General features: G+C 42.9%; 1 protein-coding gene across 1 annotated transcript in view; it reads left to right on the top strand.

The window, feature by feature from the left end:
• ASXL3 (ASXL transcriptional regulator 3) overlaps positions 1–24,667 on the top strand; it is a 157,305-nt gene extending 132,638 nt beyond the window's left edge. The window contains exons 9-12 of the mRNA XM_026495975.3: positions 9,918–10,014; positions 12,090–12,195; positions 16,243–18,193; positions 20,951–24,667. Of these exons, the coding sequence (XP_026351760.2) occupies positions 9,918–10,014; positions 12,090–12,195; positions 16,243–18,193; positions 20,951–24,667 (5,871 nt within the window). The remainder of the gene's footprint in view (positions 1–9,917; positions 10,015–12,089; positions 12,196–16,242; positions 18,194–20,950) is intronic.
• Positions 24,668–25,223: the final 556 nt, after the last annotated feature.

Below are 25,223 nucleotides of genomic sequence, written 5' to 3'. Positions count from 1 at the left end.
AATTGAAACTCAATAATTGAAAATTTTTTCTTTTTCATAATTGAAAACTTTTAAGAATCAATATACAAATTCTTTTTTCATATATTTCTAATATGCACACCCCGCAAACGTGGTTTTTTTTATTGTATATGCTGAAATTCATAGCAGTAATTATAAGAAAGTTTTTATTCTCTTATTGCTGGGGAATTTCTTTTTCCTATTGCTTGGGGCCTGAGAAACTGCTTGCCAATATGTCTTGCTCTAGGGAATGGCCTCCCCAACCATTGATTGAACATTTCCTCTATGGACTTGGGGGCTTGGTCAGTCATCTGGTGGGAGAGAGAACAGTTCTCTTAGAATGTGCAAGAGATCCCATTTTAAAGACCATTATCTTAGCCAAGTGGTTGAATTACTTACAGATTGTGTTTCCAGAGAAAGGAGAAAACGTCATGTGTGTTTGGTGTGTGTGTGTGTGTCTGTGTGTGTGTATAGATAGATACAGGTATATAGATTCATGTACATATATGTTTCTATGCATTTTTAAATGAGAAAGCAATAAGCAATTCCCATCGGACTAGTTATCATTGTGTCATAATCTTCTTTAGTTTCAAAGCCTTTGCAGTTTACATACACAAAAATCTCATTGAACAATTAACTGTTGCTATGTACTTCTTTTGCCCATTCCTCTGCTTGAAAACTTCATTCTAGTTAAATATTACACCTGGCATCATGCAGAGTATGGGAGAGCTTCCATCTCCCAAACGCTTTCATGTGGAACTTTATACCTTGTGATTTTTGCCGTGCTGCTCAGCACTGATCCCCCAAGAAGCAAGTAATAGAAAGAAAGGGCATCAGCTCAGCTCAGGAGAGGGACTTTCGTGATAAAAGCCCTATCATAACAGTGATAACATAAAGCCTCCTACATTTCCATCTAAATGTTGAGTTTTTGGGTAATATATTCTCTCTAGATTTCCCTTTTGTTTACTTTAGCTTATTCCATGAATATTTTTTTTAAAAATTAGGTGGAAGGAGGGTGGATATGGTATAACTTTTCTTTTTTCTTTAAGCTCCATGTAATTCCAAATAGTCTTGGCTACAACTTTAAAATTACAATCTCTACTTTTTATTTATTTTTATTTTTTAAAGATTTATTTATATATTTGAAGAGAGAGAGAGACCAAGACAGAGACTGAGCACAGGGGGGAGAGGCAGAGGCAGAGGGTGAGGGACAGAATCTCAAGCAGACTCCCTGCTGAGCACAGAGCCCAAAGTGGAGCTCAAACTTAGGATCCTGAGATCATGACCTGAGCCGAAATCAAGAATCAGATGCTTAACTGATCGAGCCACCCAGGTGCCTCTAAAATTATAGTCTGTACTTTTTAAAAGAAAAGTTGTTATATTTGCTTATATTTTGATGTATTTTTTAAAAAAGGAATGCCAAGTAGTTGTTTCCTAAAGTGGGCTTTGAATTTGAAGTTGTTTAGGCCTGTAGACTAAAGTTTATTATATCATCCTTTTCAGGTTTTCAGTACTTTTTAAAAAATCATTGCACATCTTTTTTTTATTATTGGAGTATAGTTGACATGCAGTGCTATATTTGCTTCAGGTCTCTAACATAGCGATTGGACAATTCTGTACATTACTCAATGCTCACCGCAGTGTCATCACCACACAACGGGATTACAATATTGTTGACTATATTCCCTATGCTACGCATTTCATCTCCGTGACTTAGTTATTTTATAACTGGAAGTTTGTATATCTTACTCCCCATAACCTATTTCACCCATCCCCCACCCACCTGTCCTCTGGCAACCTACCGGTTTATATTTAAGAGTGTGGGGGGTTTTTTGTCGTTGTTACAGCTTGTTTTTTAGATTTCATAAAAAAAAGGGGAATCATATGGTGTTTGTCTTTGTCTGACTTACTTCACTTCGCATAATGTTTTCTAGTTTTACTTTCACTATTTTATTCATTTATTTTGAATGTTTGATTCTTGCGTTGTAGTGAAAATTATCCCATGTCCAGATCAGAGAGCATTTTTTGTTCATTTGTTCAACAGGGATTTATGTGCAAATTCATTGTGCTTAGGTTTATTTCATTTGACTGCTTCTGACTGATTTACAGCTCTTAACGCATCATTTCCCAGATTATATTCTGGAGAATACTTGTCCCATGAAATATTGAGGGTTGTTCTGTAAGAGGATTACAGGGTTAAAAAATTGGAGAACTGTGTAATAGATATAGTCTTGGGTATTAAAGATAAATTATAGCATATTAGAAAATACAGTAAAGAAAACTATTTTAACCATATTTAGTAAATATAAGCTGTATTTATCAGATGGCAGAATCAATTTCCTTATAGATGGAGTACCCATTAAAATGAAAATTACCTATTTAAATTCCTGTTTTGCAAAGTACAGTTTGGGAAACAGCATTCAGAAGTTAGTGGCCCAGTTGTCCTTGGTCTGTTGTCAGCCTTGTCTCCCTTACTGATCCTCTGTCTCTCAGCAGCCCTCTTCCATTCTTATGCCTAATTTTATGCTTAAAGAATTACATTTTCCCTTATGGATAAACCTTGAGCATACTTATGGAGTCTCCTGAGTCACCTGCATCCTACTAAATGATAAGGTAAAAAATGAGAAATTACCTGTTAGAATGAGTACCCTGACTTTAATTCTTATGGGGTACAGAGTGCAAGAGCAGGGGCTGCTTGATCAGAGTATAAGAGAGTCAGTGATGACAATGTGTGGTTCATCTGCTCATGACTCTCTTGCTGCTGCATTCGTCTCCTGCTTGGTCTCCCACTGCCTGGATTTTTTCTTTTTCTTTTTTTTTATTGGGCACCACAACTTACGTAGTGTACTGCACAGACTGTTGACCTAAATAATTCCACCTGGCTTGATAGATCCTAGCACACACACAATACAGACCACTTACTTCCCTTGCATCTCCGAGGCCCCATGCTCTGATTCTCTTCCTTCCTCTGTCAGTGTTTTCTCAGTCTTCCTAGCGGGATCTAAATTTTCTGCCCGTTTCTTCTGGATTAGTGTTTCTAAGGGCTCTGCTTTAAAGCCTCCTTCTTTTTTGGTAAATTCCTCTTTCGTGTTCTTATCCATATCCATGTTTTTAACTATACTTTCTTTGGTGACAATTCCTCCTTTTCTTTGTTTGAGTCCTCCCTTGCTGTTGAGCTTCTCGCCCTAAGTCTTGGTGATTGATTAGACATCCTTATTTGGACGCCTTTTAAGATAGCCTTATATCAGCACATCCAAAACAAAACCCACCACTTCTTTGTCCAGAATGCTGCTCTTCCTTGTACCTTTTCCTGCCACCAAATTATCCAAGCTTTATGCCTGAGACTCATCACTTACACCTTTATCTCATTCGCCACCCACTGCACGTGCACTCAGCCCCATTACTTGGTTCCTATACGTGTCTTGAAGAGCGCCTTTCTCTTTACTTCCATTGCTTGAATAAACTTAAGACTTTTCATCATTTACTCCTTGGCCTTCCCTTGATGATTCTTGACAGGAATCCCTGTCCCTAGTCTTGCCTGTGTCCAAGGCATCCCCTCCACTATATGCACAGTGATCTATCCGAGCCATCTGGTTAGAATTGTTATCGGCATTTCAACCTTAACTGGTTTAAAACCAAACCTCCTCTTCCCATTGTTGTCTTCATTTTAGTAAATAGAAATTTCGTGATTGTAATTGCCAGAGTCAAAAAAAAAAAAAGTCTTTGGTGTCATCCTGGCCTGATCTCTTGATCTCTTTCTCTCTGTCATGCCACACATCCAGTCCATCATCAAGTTCTGTTGGTTCAGCCCTTAGAAGAAAATCAGAACCCAGGCATTTCCCACCATTTCTGCTGCTGTCACCAGAGTCCGAGCTACTGTCATCTGTTTCCTGGTTCATCACTGTAACTACATGCTTGTGTCCTCGTAAGGCTTCATCACCTAAAACTCTGCTGCCCTGTACAGTAGCTGCTAGCCTCCAGTGGCTGCTGAAAAATAGAAACAGGATTGATCTGAATTGAGATGTTTAAAAACATACACCAGATATTGAAGAATTAATACACAAAAACAATGAAAAATAGCTTAATATTTCATACTGATTATATATTGAAGCAGTAACATTTTGGATAGGTTGGATTAAATAAAAGGTGCTATTAGAATTTCACATTGTTTCTTTTCAGTGTTTCAGTGTGATGACTAAAATATTGAAATCACATATGTGGCTGACATTTACGTTACTGTTAGATGGCACCACTCTAAAGCCTTTTTTACACACAGCAATCAGAGCTCTCCTTGTGAAATGTCAGAACTTCCCATTTTAAGGCCAGAATCCCCCGAAGGCTTTCCAGGTCACCTGGGGGAGAAGCCAGGCTGCACAAGGGGTCTACGGCCCAGCATGTTTCTGTTCCCTCGGCTCCTGTGCCTCGCCTGTCCAGTGTGCCTCCCGGTCTTCAGGTCTCCTGGCCGCGCCCCCTAAGGGTCTGTTTCTGGAGTGGCATCCCTTCACTTCGCACACTCTTTCCCAGATGACTTCAAGGCTGCTTTCTCATTTCTTTCAGGCGCCTACAGGAACATCCCTTCTCAGTAGTGAGCAATCGAGAGAGAGGCCCATCCTGACCACCCCGTCTAAACCAGCAGCCTGCTCGCTTGCGCACACTCAGTGTGGGGTGGCTTCCCTTTCAATGGCTCCCCATTGTCTGTAGAATGAAATCCACATTGCTTGGTATATCTAGGTGTCCCATTATTGTTGGGCTATTTTCAAACTCTCCGACACATCTCTCACTGTTCCACTTTGCAGCCCACATGTCATGCATTCTGAATCACTTACAGGAAACCTAAAATAAAAAAAGTGATAAAGAATGTATTACAGGTTTAAAGGATTATATTAAATATAGATATATGCGTGTACAGAATTAAAATTCATTACCTTCAAACACTGGATAGGGTTTCAAGTGTTTGGCATTTCAGCCCTTTGGATTCCACGGACATCCATCCCAGAGAATGGATGTTACTATAACCAATACCAAAGGCAAGTGATCGACTCCCCAGTGAGGAATTTACATCTTCGCGAAAGGACCTCGACACGAGGGAATTTCCCCTTTCTCATACTTACTTCCCTCTGTAACAACTAAAGTGTTCAGAGGTTTTTTTTTTTTTTCCTCCTAATTAAAAAGGAAGCATAATTTATCAATAGCTTAGTTAGATACTTCATTATAAGAGAGTTAAGGGAGTTTTTAGAACGAACATTTCTAGCATGGGTAATCTGAAAAACAAGAATTTATAGCTAAGCAATAAATAAATAAATAAACCTTTCAGAAATGTTTATTGTTCCAGCTCATTAAAATGTTATGTCTTTGGACAGTATTTCTTAAAGGCCATAAAATTAATAGTGTATTTTAAAAGTTTTATTGGCACGTATTTCCTAAGTCCAATTTAGCCCTAGTGTTTAATTGTGCTGTCTCATACAGCCTGGAAGTCTGGCAGTTAATATTATTTTTTCTGTTTTAAAAGAAAAACATTTTCCTTCAGGGCTAGCTTCCATATTTTTGAATGTGTTTATTTCACACTGCCTTGCATTTCATGTGCTGAAATCCTGGGACTCTGTCAGAGCTAATCTGGATCTGGTATTTTTTTGTGTCTTAAAATTATGCTGAAATTTCAGTTAATAACCAATCGTGCTCTTGGCCTGGGAGAATACATGACATGAAAATCCTACGTATCAGCTACCGAAGTTAAATTTTAAATCTTTCATTACACAAAGCAAGGGCAGCAATAACCATTTACGGAGTACCTGCAGTATACTAGGCGTTGCATGAACTATGGAAGATTTTAAGGCACCATGAATGTCCTCAAATATAGAAGAATTCTAACTTGTTCTTTGTGCCGTCTATAAATGCACGTCATAGCAAACGAATTTCTTTACCTCTTCAGGGGACTTGCCTTCCACCTACTAGTCCTATTTAGAATCTACACAATAAGAATACCTCTTCCCTTTTAGTCTTCCTCAGTGAAGTTGCTTTTTCTCAAGGCTCCCAAACCATGGACAGACATTCAGAGTCAACATTCGCAGAAAATTTCAGACTTCTTAGAGGCATATCTTTTAGATGGACTGTCTTCCTTTCATCCTGTTGTCTTTGCTAGACCTCTTTCATAGCCCTGCTTGAAGACTTCTACTCAAGCCCAGCTGCCTTTTTCGTCCACATTTCCCAGAATCATCCGAAGCATGTTTGGTGTCTGCCAAAATATTCTTGCAACGTCTTTGTGTCCTTTACTCTAAAGGAGTCCTAAAGCCCTCCACCCGGTCCTGAATATCTCAGATTTGCCTTTCCTCTCCTTTATGGAAGTATTCCGTTACCTGCTTGTGATGTCATTCTATCTACGCATTCCTCTCCATTCCATCCTTTTCAAAGATCATAAAGTTATCTTTTTAAACACACATTTTTGTGGACTTTTCCCAGGCTTCAACCTTTTAATGGTAGTTTCCCATTACCTAGAAGAGTGCTTCTGTCCTTTCCCCTATATGCAGTGGTAAATCAAGGGGCAAACTTGGCCTGGAGGTGACTAGCCGGGGGCGCCATGCTGATTCAAGCCCTGCCCCAAGCCTCAGGATTACCTTAACGGTACATTCACTGGGCCATCTCCACAGAGAGGATAAAGCCCAAACTCCTTCAATTCAGAGTCTTAGGATCCTCCCATGCCCCTTCCCTCCAAAAGTGGAGCCTGGAACAAGAACTTGAATACAGTTAGTTTGGAAGAAGCCAGGGATCAGATGATGTGAAGACAAGAAGAGGATAAACCCTCCGAATGACTGGGTCTCCATTCTACTGAGGACCTTCTGGGAAAATGTGTAGAAAGAGTCCCACAGTTGTTCCCCAGGACAACAGGGAAGCAAGACCTTTCAGCACAGACCCTTGTCTCCTATGTATTGGGAGCTGCTCTCGGGGCCAGACTCCACACTTCCAGGCTGCATCTGCAGCAGAGAAAGTCCTAGAGGTTTGTAAGTGTGGGCAGGCCAAGTGCATTTAGCTGTTGCCCATTTGTGTTGTGCTCGTGCAGGCTAGCTGCGGAATCACCGACGTCCAGTCTGCTCTGCCCAGTCTGCTCTGCCCTGCACCACTCAGACCTTGTTGTGCTTCATATTCCGTACCCTGTGTCACTTGCTCTTTAAGGAGTGGGTGGTCATGATATTTTGGAGAGGGAAAATGAAACCAAAGAAGAAGACTTATGACCAGAGGGTTAGTGGCCCAGCTGCAGACTCTGCTAGTCTTGAGCTGGTCTTAAGGCTGTGATTGAAGTTCATCATTGCCCTTCTCTGTCACCCACTTCTGAATACCCTCACACTCAGCCAGGAATTCTGCTAGTTTGCCTCATGATGTGGCCTAGACTGCCATCCCTGAAGAGTCTGAGCCTTTGGCTCCCTTGCCCTTTCTGGCTGTCATTGCTGTAATCTGTATTCACTGTTAACCACCAGACACAGAAGCACCCAGAGAGGTCCCAGTGAATCTCCCTACATCCTTCTCTCTGTCTCTGCCCTCCAGCAGCAGTCCTCCTTCCTCATACCCGCTGGGGCTTATTATCCCACCTGTCCAGTAAGCCCTGTCTTTGCCTGTTGCCCCGCCAGCATGAGAGACACACGGTAACCAGGCAGAGCTCTGGCTACAGCGGAGCCCTTACTGGGTCCGATAGTGCGATGGTTAGCACCTGGGATGCTTTTGCCTCAAAGGGACATTGGTAATGTTTGAAGACATTTACAATTGTCACGTTTGGGAGAGAGGTTGCTACGGGTATCTAGGGGGTAAATGCCAGGGATGCCGTTCAGAGCCTACAACGTACAGGACAGCTGCCACAATGAAGAAGTATCTGAACTTAAATGACCATAGTGCCAAGGCCGAGAAACCTTGCCCTGGTAGAAATGACTCTCCCCCCGGGGACATGGACTTTTAATCTCACATGGTCTAGAACTGTGGGGACAGAAAGTATACAGTCTGCCAGTGGTTTCCTGAGAGAGAGAGAGAGAGAGAGAGTACAAAGATTCACTCACTCCACCCCTTGGTTCCCAGGCCCATGTATTCTTTTAGGGACGCAAGACCAAATGACATCCATTGGTTCCGTGGACGTACTGCATTCCAGAGGATGTAGAGTCGTAGAATTGTCCAGTCAGAAGATAGGAAGGCTAGGGCGCTTACCCATTCGGATCTTGGGGCTGGGGTAGGACACTGAGGCATGGTGATAGAACTGCGTTCCAGGTGTGTGGGTGGCAGAGATCTGCAGGGACCAGAAGCTTCTGCTGTGTGTAGAATATATTCACTATAGGGGCAGGGGCTTTTCCTTTAGTGCCACTGTATACATGTGCCAGGTACATGGGTTCATATGAGTGGCTTAATAAGTGTCTCAAATAAAGGTGAAATAGCTCTGGGTGAGTAAGCAGTGATACAATGAATGAATGAAGTCTTGCCTGAAATTTTCCACATGTATTGAATATTGCAGCGTGGTTATCCACATCTTCTTAGATGAAGAAACTTAGAATGTGAAATCTGTGGCTTCCCTCTGGAGGTCATGATGGCAGCATTCAGCATACCTCGTGTTTACTCACGGCATGTCTTCTGAATTGGATCTAGCATTCTCCAGTGTAGAAGAGTTGGTATAATACTGACTTGTGGATTCAGTGTTCTCCTTTGTTCCTGAATGATGGTTCATAAAGGCGTTGAGTGAAATTTCGAAAGAGGAGTATTTCAGTGGTGAAGATGGAGTGTGGAAAAGGCCACAAACGAACAGGAACACGTGGATGAGAGCTCTCTGGGCATGTTTTCCGGTAGCAGCAACAATTAGAGATTAGGACACATGAAGTGTGTATATGAGAGTAAGAGGAAATCTTTGAAAATGTAATTGTGGTGCAGTCTGCCAGGCCTTTGACCAGCAGGTGAAAGCACCTCGCAGCTTTGTACACGGTGCAGTTCCCGATGGTCCGTGATGTCCGGCCCCTGCAGTAAAGCCCCTGAGCGCTGCAGTGCACTACACGCTCTCTCTCTAAAACCATTCTGTCCAGATCCCATCTTGCAGGACCCGACTTCCCCTCTGGCATCAAGTTCTTCCTAACCACTCATGTCCACCTAGATAGCATCCCCCAGCTTTTATTTTTTTGCACTTCTTAATTCCCATTCACCCAGTGCCTGACACTGTTTTTCTTCCAGCCAGTCAAGGACGAGGCCAATTCTTTTGTCTTCTATGTCAGCAAGAAGACGACATGCACATAGGAGGTGCAGTAAATACTTGGAAAGTTAAAAGCATCCGGTTTGATGCTGCTGATCTGAATCCCTGCCACATGCAAGTTTTTAAAAATAGTATGTGTGAGGCGAAACGTTGGTAGCTTATAGTTGCACATACTGTGCGCCTTATTATTTACCTGTTTTTTGTGTGCATCCAAATGAGAAGATGAGGTGGTGTGTACGGCAGTGTGGGGTATTCGTTTTAATGTTTTAGAACATTTTCCTGTCCAAACCTCAGCCAGAGAAGGAACCCAAGTGATCAGACTGGATTTCTTTAGCTTTCACAAATTTTACAAAATTTAATTTATAAAAGTTAATCGAAAGGTGTCAACATGGTGATTTTTAACGTGGTGCCATTTAAGGCATAGTAGAACAATAAAGATATCCAGATGCTTTGATGCAATCCCATGCATTCGTTTTACTCACCACCAGTAATGGAAATGCCTATTAAGACTTCCTTTAACTTGATGTATTTTTGTCACTATAGTGGTCACTGTAAAGTGCACTTTTCTACTGGGAGAGTCCCCTTCTGCTAGGTTCCTCTTCTTCCTTTCTCCTTCCCCACACTTTCTCTCTCACGCACACACCCTGTTTTCACTTCTTTCCTGTGTACTTTTGCTTTGAATTATTCTTGTTTTTGTCGGCTTATTTCCTAGATGGGAAGCGATGGAATTTTACGCCTCAGTTCTTCAGCCCTAAATAATGAATTCTTCGCATATGCAGCTCAAGGATGGAAACAGCGACTGGCAGAAGGTACATTTCTCTTTTCCATTATTCTTTGGCATATCTGAGTACACACACTGTACTGAGCTTTGCACCTTTCTCTGATTTCTGAGTCTTTTTCTCCCCCTGAAGTATACTTTAATTTAGTAAAAACTCCCACTCTGTTCCAAACGACTTCACTAATTCTTTATTATACTTGGCATTTTTGAGGTCCATATTTTTGAAGGAAACATGGTATCTGGGACATGATAAAATATTTGATGTAGCTAGAGTTCCTTTGGAATATGATGATTTCAATCACTTGCTTGAGGCCTGTGTATTCTCTTAATGTCCTAGAGCCTAAAGAATCTTCTTTTAATACTTTCTTCCCCTAAAGCCACCATTTCACCTTATTCTTCCTTTAGTCACCAAGCTTCTTGAAAGACTAAAAGTAACCAATGGTACTACATTTTACTGTCTCACCCGCTCAGATTGTTATGGTAGGGTGCGACCCCACAACTGAAATAATGCCTCCTGGAGAATAGTAATGGCTTTCTAATGGCAAAGCCCAGTTTCCTCCTCTTCGTCCTTACATTTTATGTTCTTTCTGCAATATTTCATTTTTTTTCCCCATCCAATTTGAAACCATGTACCTTAGCCATTCACAATATATTTTAAATTGCTTCCTGTGGCCGCATTGCCGAGAGCAATTCCTCAGCTTCCGTCCGGAGCTTCTATTCTTCCATCTGATGATACGTGGTGATGTCTCCACCATCTCTGGTCCTTTCTCATGCAGCTGTGCAGCTCACTAAGCAGCCTCTTTCACCACCTTGGTGTAGCCCCTATGCCAAATCCTCCACATCTGGCTCTGACGACTCTTTCCTAATCCTATGTCCTGTTCCAAATGCCTCCTGGATCTCCTGAGCTGATATCAAGCACCTGAAAACCATAATGTCAGTATTAACCTCACTATCTTCCCTTCCCTTTTTTTTTTTAAGATTTTATTTATTTATTTGACAGAGAGACAGCCAGCGAGAGAGGGAACACAAGCAGGGGGAGTGGGAGAGGAAGAAGCAGGCTCCTAGTGGAGCAGGGAGCCTGATGCGTGGCTCGATCCCAGGACCCTGGGATGAGGCCCTGAGCCGAAGGCAGACGCTTGATGACTGAGCCACCCAGGCGCCCCTGTCTTCCCTTCCCTTAACCTTAATCTCTGCTGTCCCTTCTGCCCCCTCTCTATTAACGTCACCACTGTCCACAGGGCTCCTCACTTTGAAACTTGATGATCTCTCCTTTCCTCTTCCTTCTCCTGATCTGGTCATGAACTGTCACTTGTGCTGTGAATCTGAATGCCCTTGAACGTTCCCACAGCTGCTGTCCTGACTATACTCTGTTTCTCACCTGTGCCATCCAGCAGCCTCCTGGCTGGAGTCCTCCCGTGTCTACACCCGGTGTCTAAGCCAGTTTTGGGCCATATTCCTCCCTGAGTGAATGCCATCAGGACCTCCCTCTTCTCTTGTAGGAAAAATTTAGAACTCTCTTTAAACCATGTATTTGCTAATTGGCCTCAGCCTACCTTTCCCGTTTCATTTCATCCTACTCCTACGTTCTCACAATTGGCCACTCAAAAGAACATAAATATACATATTCATATCTCTGTGCCTTGTGAGTTAATTACTTTATAAAAGCTTGGTCATCCTTCAAAAACTAACTCAAGTACCATTTCCTGTGTGTGGTCGTCCCCAATCCATTCAGGCAGAATTAAGTGCCTTTTCTTCTGTACTTTCACTACCTTTATTCTTACAGCCCATACAGGGCTTTCAGCATTACATTATAATCCGTTGTGTGCCTTTTCTCCCACCAGACTGATTTCATTAAGGCCACTGAATATACACCATTTTATTCACAGCCCCTCGCATACAGTCTATTTGCTGAGGGTTTTAAAGCTCACCTACGACTAAATGACTATTTGAGCAGTGTTCATAAAGAGAGAAGCTGTAGAAATATTGTCAGTACTCAACCTTTTCCTTTTCAACATCCATAAAAGTTTACTCAAATTAATTACATTTTCTTTATTAACGGCAAAAATAGGACCGCTTTTACTCAACATGTAAGCATTTGCTTTCTAGGAGAGTTTACTCCGGAAATGCAGTTGCGAATAAGGCAAGAAATTGAGAAGGAAAAGAAAACAGAACCTTGGAAAGAAAAATTCTTTGAAAGGTTTTATGGAGAAAAGTAAGTACTAGAGCATTTTTTTCTCATTTCTCTCAGAAGGAAATGAAAATGTAATTCTCTGCTTCACATAGCACACTCATATGCTGTAAAACTTAATAAACCTGCGATAAAAGGCAATAGTCCCTCAGTGTAAGAAATTGCAGGTAAAATTATAGCGGCATATCAGCGCTTAAATTTTTAAAAAATGCATTTTCAAGGGTTTATAACTTGTCCATGAAAATTCATTTTGGACTGAAAGTAGCACATGAAATCCTATAGAAGTCAATTATGGCTTTCTTAACTAGATTTTAGTAAAAATCTCCTGTTTTTAATCCAGGTATATTCATTAGTGAATACTTTAGAGCTAAGCAGTTTTAGACATCCTTAATTCCCACATTTTAATGAAAACGTTGATTGTGCATATATACTTGTTTAGTCCTTGTTCGGGGGAGAGCCTGAGGTATCACTCTTCACTCTATCCATCTTCCTCTTGGAGTGTAACCAGTTTTTAATGTATTATTTTTCTTCATGTGTGTTTCTTTTTAAAATAACACCGGCCACACGTAAGTGTGATAGCTACTAAATTCAAGTGAAAGTAGTTTTGCCTTTGCCTTGCATTTGGAAGGGGCATGTTGTCCTTGAGCGGAATGAGAGTCTCAGAGACCATCAGATGCCTAAGGAAGAAAGAAGGATTCCAGAGCCGACAACTGACAGTGACTTTAGATCAATTTTTCCTGGAACTCCTATGTACATAGTTAACGCCTGGAAGTTGTTTTGTGTAAATGACACTGAGCTGGTTGCAGGTAATAACATCTGTACCATTGGATTTCATGTCATCAAATTCCCCCCTGTACATAGGGAAGACAATGTCAGGAGTCTCATAGGAGTGCCCTTCTCGAAAAGGGATCACGTGATTAACAGCCCGCTTACCCAGAGTAGGCTAGCGTTTGGTGGCATGTCCTAAGTAGCAGTACTCTCAAGTAGGAAGGCTCGTTTTCAGTTGCTCCCAGGACCGTGGGTGCATATACATCTTTAAGCAAAACTAACAGATAATTCATGTGTTTTCTCAAAAATTAAAAATGCAGCAGGCTCCTCATATGCCTTCAGGTATTGTCACCGGCAGTATTACTCAAGCCTGGCTGCATCAGAATCTCCCTGGAGCTTTGAAAAATAGATACAGATTTCCAGGACCCATGCCAGACATACTGATTGGGAATGTCCAGGAGGTGAGCCGAGAAATATGTAATTTTAGATGCTCTCCAGGTCATGCTGATGCCCAGCAGGATTAAGAACCCTGGAGACTGACATTGCGGACCACTCGTAGGTTTCCCCCACCTTGTGTCTGACAAAGGGAATGTCAGGAGCGCCACTTCCAGTGCCGGAAAAGCACAGCTGAGCTAGTCACCTCCAATGTACTGATGCGTAGTTGTTCTTGAGGGTTGGGCCCTTTTTTTTTTTTAATTCAGCAAAATTGATCTGAGATCTAGGATCTGCCCTCAGAGAACCTGTATCCTTGGGGGCTTTCCCTCTGATTGAGCATACTCGGCTCTGATCTGTGTCTAAGAGCTTTGCAAGCATAAGATAAAGATATATTGCTACTTTCTGACTAACCCACCCAACAGTCTTGTAGGGTGGGCATCCCTTACTACTTTTACATTAAAAAAGGGTTTAGCAAACTGAGTAACAGTGAAACTAATTTTTCCAGGTTTATAGGGTGTGGTTAAGTGATTTGCTCAGTGCCCTAATGCCACAATCCCTTCTCAGAAAAATTCACACATATATTTTTACATAAAATTTGAGGGCTTCCAGACTCCCATGCATATCAAGTTAAAGGCCCCTGCCCGGGAGGGTAACAGCTACAATACTGTGAGTAAGCATGACTCCCTCTTACTATCCCTGAGCTCTGAATACAAACACTTCTTTTATTTGACTCTTGTCTTGCCGTGGTTAATCCTTAGAGTTTCTGTCCCCTTACGTCACTGGACTTCTTGCTTGTCTTTTTCCATCTTCAATTATATATTGGATGACAGCTGTATTTTGAACATTTCATTGAGTGCCTTTCTAATTTTGTTACTTCTAGATTACTGAAACTACCCCAGTGGGTGAAGGATTGTTTTTCCTAGCAGATAATTTTCACTTGACATGTGCCTTTTCACTGTTCTAAGTTTTCCCAAGAATGTTGCCATCCAAATTCCCCCATTGTTAAGATTTGCCTGCTTTCGTTTTCAGTTGTTTGAGCTCTTCAGTATGGTTCTGACTGACTTACTCTGCTTATAACATAGTACTGTTCTGTATTTGCTTTAATTACTTAGAGATCACCCATATGTATGCTAACTCAGAATTCTAAGAGTTGGTCTGTTGGTTTGCAGTCTAGACTTCTGGACTTAACTGTTTTCCTTTGTGTTGTTATGTGCTGTGCTGTGAAAACCAACCTTCTATTCCTTATGCTATCTTAAATCCATTTTTTTCATGAAATAATAAAATGCTGACACAGGCATATTTTATACAGTGTTGTTGTCCATATATATGTATATATTATATACATAGACATATATAATACATAAAATTTTATATATTGCATACATTTGTGATATTTAATAATATATTTAATATGAATTAGTAAATTTGTTGTATCCTTATTAACCAACTAGCAGAAACTTGGCTGCCAGGGGATAGTTCCTATATATTCTACACCTAATCTGGTATCAGTGGTGTGTCTGCTTGGCCCAGCCCCAAGGGACCATGTTTCTAGTCGTTTATTCTGCTTTAAGTTTATCTGTAATGTAGTTGCTCTGTTCCTCTCAGGGTAGGATGGTTATAAATTGGAGCTTCGTTTGAACCCGTCTTAGGGAAGGTTGAAAGAAAAGAGGCTGATTACGAAGGCAGTATCTTCTACTGTCTTCTTTTTAGAGCCTTCTGAATGTTAGTAAAGAAGGCAATGAATACACCCCAAAAATGTATTCAATTTTATTTCCCTTTCATTTTGAGAATTTAAGTAGAAGGTTGAAGGTTTCACTGGATATTTTCCTGCATCGATACTTTTAGCTGTATTTCTTTACTCCAGCATGTTCGAAAACATGTCTCTCTTTGTAACTGTCTTTGTGACTGTCTGTCCTCTAACTTCTTTTAGAATAGCTTCATTCTCTACTACGTGATGCTGACATTGACGTTAGTATGACAGGGAAGAGTGGTTTACAATATCTTTGTAATTCTGACGAACTTTTCCTCACGACATGCATATTAGGTTGGATTATTTCTCGATCTTCTTTGCTATCTTTCATGGAATAGCCTTACAGTAAGAGATCACATGAAATAATTTTAAGGTCTTGCCTCATACATATGGAATCTCGTAGAATCAACTTTGTTGACCCCAAATACGTTTGTTATTCTTTAGTGAAATTTCCATATTGTCTTAGGTTAGACACTTAGAGACTAAAATAAGCTTAGTAGCACCTCTTACATTGGTTTAAGAGAACTTAATCCTTGGAAGTCATTTAAGTTTTAAGATTTTACAACATACCCATGTTCCACTGATCTTACTTGCTTATATTGCATCCTTTGAAGACTGCGCAGTTTTCTATGATAAAGATATATTGCTACTTTCTGACCAAAAAATTTTAGATCTTATCCATTCTTTTGCTTTTCTGCCCATATTTTCTAATCTTTTGTAGTATGTAATTTTTAAATTCCTTTTACATAACATTTGGCAAAGTTCATACGTCCTTGCTTACAGAATAAACTATACCAAATAAATAAATAATTAAAAATAAATAAATACGTATAAAAATCTGTACCTTTCTTAACCAGAAGTAGAGTTTATTTTAGTTATGATTATAAAAGCAGTAGAAGAACTAAGTCATCGTAAACTAGTTTATATAAATTAAGCATGTTACTTAGTGATTATAAAATTAATTTGATGCATTTACTTCTGTTGAATATATATACACACACATATATATACATATATATGTATACACACACACACACACACACATATATATATATTCAAGTTGTACCTTTCATCTTTTGTGGTTGAACAATAATTTAATATTTCTAATTTCTGTTCAGGTTGGGCATGTCAAGAGAGGAATCAATAAAGCTCACTTCTGGACCAAACAATGATGGAGCTGAAAGTAGTTCGTGTGGAACTTCTGGCCTTTCAGGTCTTTCTGCACAGACTCCCTTGGAAGAGCAACAGCCAAAAAGCATGAAAAGTCCAACTTCTCCAGAGCCTGATTTCTGTGCTACACTTTGTCCTATGGTAGATGTAGGTAAAGATGTAATGGCAGAATCAGAATCAGAAGATATCCTGATCCCTGAAGAATCTGTGATTCAGGAGGAAATTGCAGAAGAGGTAGAGACTAGTATTTGTGAGTGTCAGGATGAAAATCATAAGACAATACCTGAATTTTCTGAGGAGTCTGAAAGTCCAGCCAACTCTCATGAAGAACCCCGGGTAGCCCCTCCTGAAGATAACTTGGAGTCCTGTGTGATGATGAATGATGTTTTAGAAACCTTGCCTCATAATGAAGTGAAGGTGGGAGAGAAATCCGAATCTCCCCAGGAAGAAATGTCGGTTGTTATCGATCAGCTCGAAGTCTGTGACTCTCTCGTTCCTTCCACTTCATCTGTGACTCATGTCAGTGACACAGAACATAAGGAGCCAGGAGCTGCACTAGAGACCAATACTCCAACACTAACAACAGGGCCGTCTTCTTCAGAAGGCCGGTTCCCCGGTGACGGGATTGCTGTAGAAATGGAGCTGCAGAGTGATCCTGACGAACAGCTGTCGGAAAATGCCTGCATCTCCGAAACTTCCTTCTCTTCCGGGAGCCCGGAGGGAGCCTGCACCAGCCTGACATCCCCAGGAGGGGAAACCCAATCCACCTCAGAGGAATCATGTACTCCTGCCTCCCTTGAGACAACATTTTGTTCTGAGGTGTCCAGCACTGAAAATGCAGACAAATATAATCAGAGGAATCCCCCTGATGAAAACCTTCATGCATCTCTGATGTCAGAAATATCTCCAGTATCCACCTCACCTGAAATATCAGAGGCATCTCTGATGTCCAGTTTACCTTTAACATCTGAAGCATCCCCAGTGTCAAATTTACCTTTAACATCAGAAACATCACCCATGTCTGATTTACCTTTGACATCAGAAACGTCTTCAGTGTCTTCCATGCTTCTCACGTCTGAGACCACTTTTATATCCAGTTTGCCACTTCCTTCAGAAACATCTCCAATTTCTAATTCTTCCATGAATGAAAGAATGGTGCATCAGCAAAGAAAGTCCCCTTCCCTATCCGAAGAACCACTCTCCCCACAGAAAGATGAAGGCTCTGCCCCTGCCAAGCCCCTGGGAGAGAGCCTTCTCTCTCAACAGAAGACTCTATCAAATAATCCTGAACCCATCAAAATGGGTTCCTCCATTGTTCCTGAAGCATTTCCATCTGAAGACTTGCACAGTAAGACTCTGAATCTGCAGCCTTGTAAATCACATGTGGAAACTGAGAAGCCCTATCCCGCTTCAATTCCAGAACTTCCTTCTATAGAAATGATAAAAGTAAAAAATCATAATGTCCTGCAAAGAACAGAAAAGAAAGGGGCGTCTTCACCATTGGAGTTATCTGTCTTTTCTGAAGAGACAGAGAACAAGGGAAATGAGCTTCCGTCAGCTAAATTACAGGACAAGCAATATGTCTCATCAGTGGATAAGGCTTCATTTTCAGATGGCTCTAGAAATAAAACACACAAGCAAGGGAGCTCACAGAATCGGTTGGAGACCTCGCATTCTTCCAAGTTGTCAGAGCCCTCCAAGTCACCGGATGGGATAAGAAATGAAAGTAGAGAATCTGAGCTATCAAAGAGGAAAACTGCAGAGCAGCACAGTTTTGGAATCTGTAAGGAAAAGAGGGCTAGGATAGAAGATGATCAGTCAACCCGGAACTTAGCGTCCAGCAGCCCACCTGAGAAAGAGCAGCCTCCAAGAGAGGAGCCCAGAGTTCCACCTCTCAAGGTATGGAATAATACTGCTAACAATAAAGACAATTCCATAGATAGGCTTTTCCTGTATAGATCCTTAATTTTCAGAATTAAAGGTTTTCTTCGAACCTCCAGATTTTATGTAGCAGTTCATGATCTAATACTCTGAGCACTAGTCTAATATTAAATGATCCTTTTTAAGGATCGCTGAGCTCAAATGATAATTTTAGATACACGTATATATTTAGACCTCAGCATTTAAGGAAAAAGAAATGGGGAGGGAGAACAGGGCCTGGAGGAGCCTGTAGGCCAGGAGATAGAGGGTCTTTGGTATAGGGCAAAGACCTACATGCACTTGGGGAAAGTCGAAAGGTAATTTAACCTCCTATCAAAGTTAGTAGGACTAGGGAAAGTAGTCTAAAGTCAGAGGCATACACGAAGGAGGAGAAGGTACAGAATATCGGTTCATTTATTTTCCAGCAAATATTCATCACCGCCATTCCCTAGCAGAAAGGACCTGGCTTATGGAAGAGCCTCATTAAATATTTCTTGAGTAAATTGATGAAATTGCTTTGCACACCCTGAGGGAGAATGCTGTAGATATACAGATATACAAATCTTTTCTTTTTTTTTAAATTTTTGAGATACTAAAGAGGTCTTTAACCTCACAAATAATAAAGCCTGTAGTGAAACATTACCATTTATATATTCTCTTTTGATCCCGGGTAGGTTTTACCTCTCAGAAAACAAACCTTTTATATAAATGGGCTCTGCCTAAGTAAACTGAAAATTAAGGTTAATTCAAAAGAAACACTATTTAATAAAAAAAAAATCCTACCGAATATAATCTATATTTATTTGGTGTTTTCATCTCAGTCCATTTATATTGTCCTACAGTAAAGTGGATTATTCCACCATAGGTTTGGTCTAGAATTATAGATGTATTCAAGCTGTGTTTCTCTTAATCTCTTTCTCTTTATTTTGCTCTGCTCTGACATCTGTTTTATATATGTGTCTCATGATATCCATAAGGCTGACTTTTAAGAGTGTAGCTGTAGTTATTCTACTTAATAAAGTAACCCCTATTAAATAAGATTCTAAAGATGTGAAAGATGAACATTAAGCTCCAATTAAAGCCCCACTATGCATTTTAATTTCTGAAGCAGTGGAAAGAAAAATATAAGCACGCTTTTCATAGGAAGTATTTTTGAACATAGCGGTCTGATTTTTGTCAAAAGCTTGTTTTCCATGTAGTATAGACTTTACAGTAGATGGATAACATAAGTGTATTTGCTGTTTGTTTGGCCTTGAGCTCTTGCTTAGTACATCTAGGTTTAATTTTTTAAATGTTTTTAATTCTTTTTTTTTAACTAAAGAAAATATTTAAAAGGAAAAATTGAATCTCCTCTCTAAATTCATTTTTTCTTCAAAGTCTGTGGATTAGAAGAGAGACATCACAGGTTGGAACATGAGAAATGAGATAGTTCAGAAAGGTCATTTCATCTACCAAAGTTCCAAAGCGTAATTCCAGATTGATACGATCCTAGAGTATGTGTCAGGCGTCTCTCGTGTAAATATACATACGTTTAGAAGGGAGATATGTTTTCTAGGAAAAGCTTTTTCTGGAGGGAAGAAAACAAGGGAAGCATAGTACCTGACAAGAGCCCTGAATGGGGAACCCATAAACTGTCTCTCTCACTGCCTAGTTACATGACCCCAGGGCAGCCTGTTTTCTCACTGCAGGCTCAGTTTTTTAACTGTAAAATGAGGGGCTTTAACTAGATCCCTTCCAGCTCTCCAAATCTACGACCTGAAGAATGTTTTCAGTGACTAGAGCACCACAGGCTTTGCTATGGGATGTTGGTTGTTGAGTCTTGTGCCTCATGAATTTGGTGATGACTGTGTCTCTTAATTAGCATGAGTTAGGTGGACAGTGTGGGTTGGGATATTTATGAAACTCAGCAGATCGTAGATTACCAATATCCGAAGAAACTGCCCAACCCGTAGTTGCTGTCAGAGGCAGAAAGCCAGAGTTGCCCTTACTTTCATGAAAAGATAATGATACCAAATCCCTCTGGAAAGCAGAGCACTCTCACAAATGTAGTCTCATTCCATCTTCATAATAGCCCTGTGAAGGAAAGAGACCAGAAATAACTAGTCTCATTTGACAAGTGAGTTTACAAACTCTTAGTGTGTGATGATTATACAGGTATGAGCCAGCATGCCAGGTGGTATGGGAGGTACAGAAGAACCACAGAGTCTCTGGCTCACGGAGGTCACTGGAGAAAGCGAAGTTACACGATGATTTGCTTAAGATTACAGAATTTCTTTGAGTGAAGGCAGGTTGAGAATTCTGGTGTTCTGACCTCTTGGCTAGGGCTTTTTTCTTTGTGGCAAATGAAGAGATAAACTCATATAGAAGGAAGGTCCCAGTTTCCCATGCCAGGAAGATAATTTAAAAGCGAACTGTCTGTAAGTCTTTTTTAGCTAACCTCATTTTAAGAAGCATGGATTTTGTTTCCATTTATATGAGGCATTAAGAAGATGTTTCATTTCCATACCCAGTGAAGTCACCGGTCTGATGAAAAACAGAGATTAAAAATCTGAATTTCACATTCATGCCACACTTATTATCACTTTATACCCTAAAGGCCCATTTGGGGATTGAAGTGTCATTCATGCCACATTATGAGATGATGCAGCCCGTCTTCTCTCTTGCATTATCACGTTCCGCCTGCCTCCTCTGTGATCATGTACCAAGCGCTTTCTCTTTCTGTTCCCCTTCCTGTAGATCCAGCTTTCCAAAATTGGGCCACCTTTCATTATCAAGAGCCAGCCAGTCTCCAAACCAGAGTCTCGCGCGTCCCCTAGCACATCGGTTGGCGGCGGGAGGAACACAGGAGCCAGGACCCTTGCCGACATCAAGGCCCGGGCCCAGCAAGCGAGGGCCCAGCGAGAGGCGGCCGCAGCAGCTGCTGTAGCCGCCGCAGCGAGCATCGTCTCAGGAGCCATGGGGAGCCCAGGAGAGGGTGGAAAGGCGAGAACCCTGGCACATATCAAAGAGCAGACGAAGGCGAAGCTCTTCGCAAAGCATCAAGCCCGAGCCCACCTCTTCCAGAACACTAAAGAATCCCGGCTGCCTCCGCTCGGCTCAAAGGAAGGCCCTCCAAGCTTAGAAGTCTCTTCTACCCCTGAAACAAAAATTGAAGGGTCTACCGGTGTGATTATTGTCAATCCAAACTGCAGATCTCCTAGCAACAAGTCTGTGCATCTCCGGGAGACCACCACTCTATTACAGCAGTCTCTTAACCCAGCTAAACTTCCAGAAACTGCCACGGACTTATCTGTGCATAGTTCTGACGAAAATATACCCGTGTCACATTTATCTGAGAAAATTGTTTCATCTACCTCTTCTGAAAATAGCAGTGTGCCCATGCTTTTTAATAAAAATTCTGTCCCTGTGTCTGTTTGCAGCACTGCTATGTCGGGAGCAATTAAAGAACATCCCTTTGTGAGTTCTGTTGATAAATCCTCTGTTCTAATGTCTGTTGACAGTGCAAACACTACAATTTCTGCTTGTAATATAAGCATGTTAAAAACCATCCAGGGAACTGACACTCCGTGCATAGCCATTATACCAAAATGTATGGAAAGTGCTCCTGTCCCCGTCCCAGCAGAGGGCTGCAGTGTCTCGAGCCCCATGGACGACAAGCAGTTGCTACTGTCCAACAGCAGTGCCAGTAACCTAGTCTCCAGTCAGTACACCTCTGTGCCAACTCCCTCCATTGGAAACAACTTGCCAAACCATCTCTCCACTAGCTCTGTCTTGATTCCCCCGACAGGGATTAACAGCAGATTTCCTTCTGAGAAGATAGCCATGCCCGGGAGTGAAGAACAGGCCCCCGGACCCCTGGGTACCACTGTGAGAGCGGCGCTCAGCTGCAGGGAGTCAGCTGCGGTCACAGACGCTCTGGCTGCGAGACCACCTGTCGCCATGTTTACGGGAAGCATGCTGACCATCAACTCTTACGAGAGTCCTCCCAAGTTAAGCGCGGAAAGCTCGGACAAAAATTCAGGGCCTCGAAACAGGGCAGACAGTTCTGGGAAACCTCAGCCACCTGCGGGGGGCTTTGCACCAGCAGCCATAAACAGATCGATTCCGTGTAAAGTCATCGTGGACCACAGCGCCACGCTGACCTCCACGCTGTCTCTGACCGTCTCCATCGAAAGTGCAGAAGCCAGCTTGGACGTCCAGAGCCGGTCAGGGAGGACAGAAGCCTCCGGCCAGCCCCTGGCATGTCCCCAGGTGTCTGTCATCAGCAGGCCGGAGCTGGTGGCCGGCGAAGGCACGGAGCACGGCCCGAGTTTCATCAGCGCTTCGGCAGCGAAGCAGGAGTGTACAGCGATGCAGGCCGCCTGCTCGGGTCTCCGAGAAGCACCCCTCGCGGTGCCGGACAAACTGAACGAAGTGCCCGCTGCTAGTAACAGCTTTGCCGAGCCGGCCCGGGGCCCTAGCACTTTCAAAAGCGAAGCCGACACGACCTGTGGCGGTCAGTACAACCCAGGCAACCGGATTTGCTGGAACGACGAGGGGATGCGGAGCACAGGACAGCCTCTGGTTGGTCACCCTGCTGCGGGCAAACAGAAAGAGTATCTGGAGCAGAGCTGTCCGAAGGCCATCAAAACGGAACACGCCAGCTACTCCCACCTGTCCGAACTTCACCCCAGGAATCTCCTAGCGAACGTCCCTCTCCCCGTGAAGGCTGAGCCTCACGAAGCGGACAAGGGCTTTAGAATGGACACCGAGGACTTCCCCAGCCCTGAGCTGCCGCCTCCGGCCGCGGAGGTCGCGGCGAGCGTGCAGCAGACGCAGAACGCGAAGGCCCCCCCCACCGGTCCCATGGAGGAGGCGATGTCCTTGGCCGCAGACCCCCTGAAGAGAGTTCCCAGCGCGGGGGGCTCCGGCTGCCGGCTGTCGTCCGTGGAGGCCAACAACCCACTGGTGACGCAGTTACTGCAGGGCAACCTGCCTTTGGAGAAGGTGTTGCCCCAGCCCAGGCTGGGGGCCAAGCTCGAAATCAACAGGCTCCCTCTGCCCCTTCAAACTACCTCAGCGGGGAAAGTGGCGCCGGAGAGGAGCGTCGTCGAAATGCCATCCAGCTCTCCGAACCCGGACGGCAAGGGCTACCTGGCAGGGACCCTTGCGCCACTACCAATGAGAAAGCGAGAAAACCACCCCAAAAAGAGGGTCGCCAGGACTGTGGGGGAGCACACGCAAGTTAAGTGCGAGCCAGGGAAGTTGCTGGTGGAGCCAGATGTGAAAGGGGTGCCTTGCGTGATCAGCTCGGGCATGACTCAGCTAGGAGGCCCCAGCCAGCCGTTTAAGCAGGAGTGGCTGAGCAAGCACCCCATGCAGAGCAGGATCGTTCACAGCCCCGAGGTCAAACAGCAGAAGCGGCTGCCCCCCTCCTGCAGCTTCCAGCAGAGCCTCTTCCACGTGGACAAGAATGGCAGCTTCCACGCTGATGCTGGTACCTCACACAGACAGCAGTTTTACCAAATGCCTATGGCTGCCAGGGGGCCCGTGCCCAGTGCAGCTCTGCTACAGGCCTCGGCCAAGACCCCGGTGGGCTGTAATGCGTTCGCCTTCAACAGGCACCTCGAACAGAAGGGATTGGGAGAGGTTGGCCTTTCTTCCGCGCCTCACCAGCTAAGGTTAGCCAACATGCTATCCCCTAACATGCCCATTAAAGAAGGTGATGAGGTGGGAGGGGCCGCACACGCAATGCCAAACAAAGCACTCGTGCATCCCCCGCCCCCTCCGCCCCCGCCGCCCCCTCCGCCCTTGGCCTTGCCCCCGCCTCCCCCGCCACCACCTCCGCTACCTCCACCTCTTCCTAACGCAGAAGTCCCATCCGATCAAAAGCAACCACCAGTTACCATGGAAACCACTAAGAGACTTAGTTGGCCACAGTCCACGGGCATATGTAGCAATATAAAATCGGAACCTCTTTCTTTTGAGGAAGGTTTAAGCAGCAGCTGTGAACTGGGCATGAAACAAGTTTCCTATGACCAGAATGAAATGAAAGAACAGTTAAAAGCATTCGCGCTAAAAAATGCAGATTTCTCTTCCTATTTGCTTTCTGAGCCACAAAAGCCTTTTACCCAATTAGCTGCTCAGAAAATGCAGGTGCAGCAACAACAGCAGCTCTGTGGAAATTATCCAACAATACACTTTGGTAGCACGAGCTTCAAAAGGGCAGCATCTGCAATTGAAAAGTCCATTGGGATTTTGGGAAGTGGCTCCAATCCTGCCACAGGCCTGCCTGGTCAGAACGCTCAGATGGCCGTTCAGAACTTTGCCGACAGCAGCAACGCGGATGGATTGGAACTGAAATGCTCTTGCCGGCTGAAAGCCATGATCGTGTGCAAAGGCTGTGGGGCCTTCTGCCATGACGACTGCATAGGTCCCTCCAAACTCTGTGTAGCTTGCCTGGTTGTGCGGTAAGAGCTGAGGAAAGATGCAGTATCCCTTTTCAACACGGAAAAGCCAAACGGCGTCAGCAGCAACAAATTGAATAACTCAGTGGTTTATATCGTGATAATTTATTTTACTTTGGAACAGAGTATCTTTTCTCTCTGGGATTCTTTACTTGCGTTTCCCAGAAAGGGGAGACCGCATCCCACCCGAGTGGCTCAGCGGCATGCCTTTTGCATATTAAGTTGCCATTCCCAGCTTTGGAAAATTTCTGTCCAAGTGTACACAGATCACTACCCCATTCGTTTTGTTTTTTGTTTTTTTTTTAATCCAGGTGTAGATAAGAAAAGGACATTTTAATTACTTAACCAGAAATGCAGATGTAGAAAGCTAATGGTAAAGGTGATTTAAGGTGGTGGTTGGTTATTCATTCTTCTGTAGATTAACCATTACAACAAGGGTTTTCACAGTTGACTCTTCTGGACCTTTCTTTACCATAGTGATTAAATCATACTTGGAAAGGGGAATCTGATTTAAATGTATGATTCCTTGTATTTGCTCATATCACGAAAGATACATTAAAGGA

Source organism: Ursus arctos, unplaced genomic scaffold (genome assembly GCF_023065955.2).
Source record: "Ursus arctos isolate Adak ecotype North America unplaced genomic scaffold, UrsArc2.0 scaffold_17, whole genome shotgun sequence".
Lineage (NCBI taxonomy): Eukaryota > Metazoa > Chordata > Mammalia > Carnivora > Ursidae > Ursus > Ursus arctos.
The sequence above is the reverse complement of the archived record's forward strand: the minus strand, read 5'-3'. Positions and strand labels throughout refer to the sequence as shown.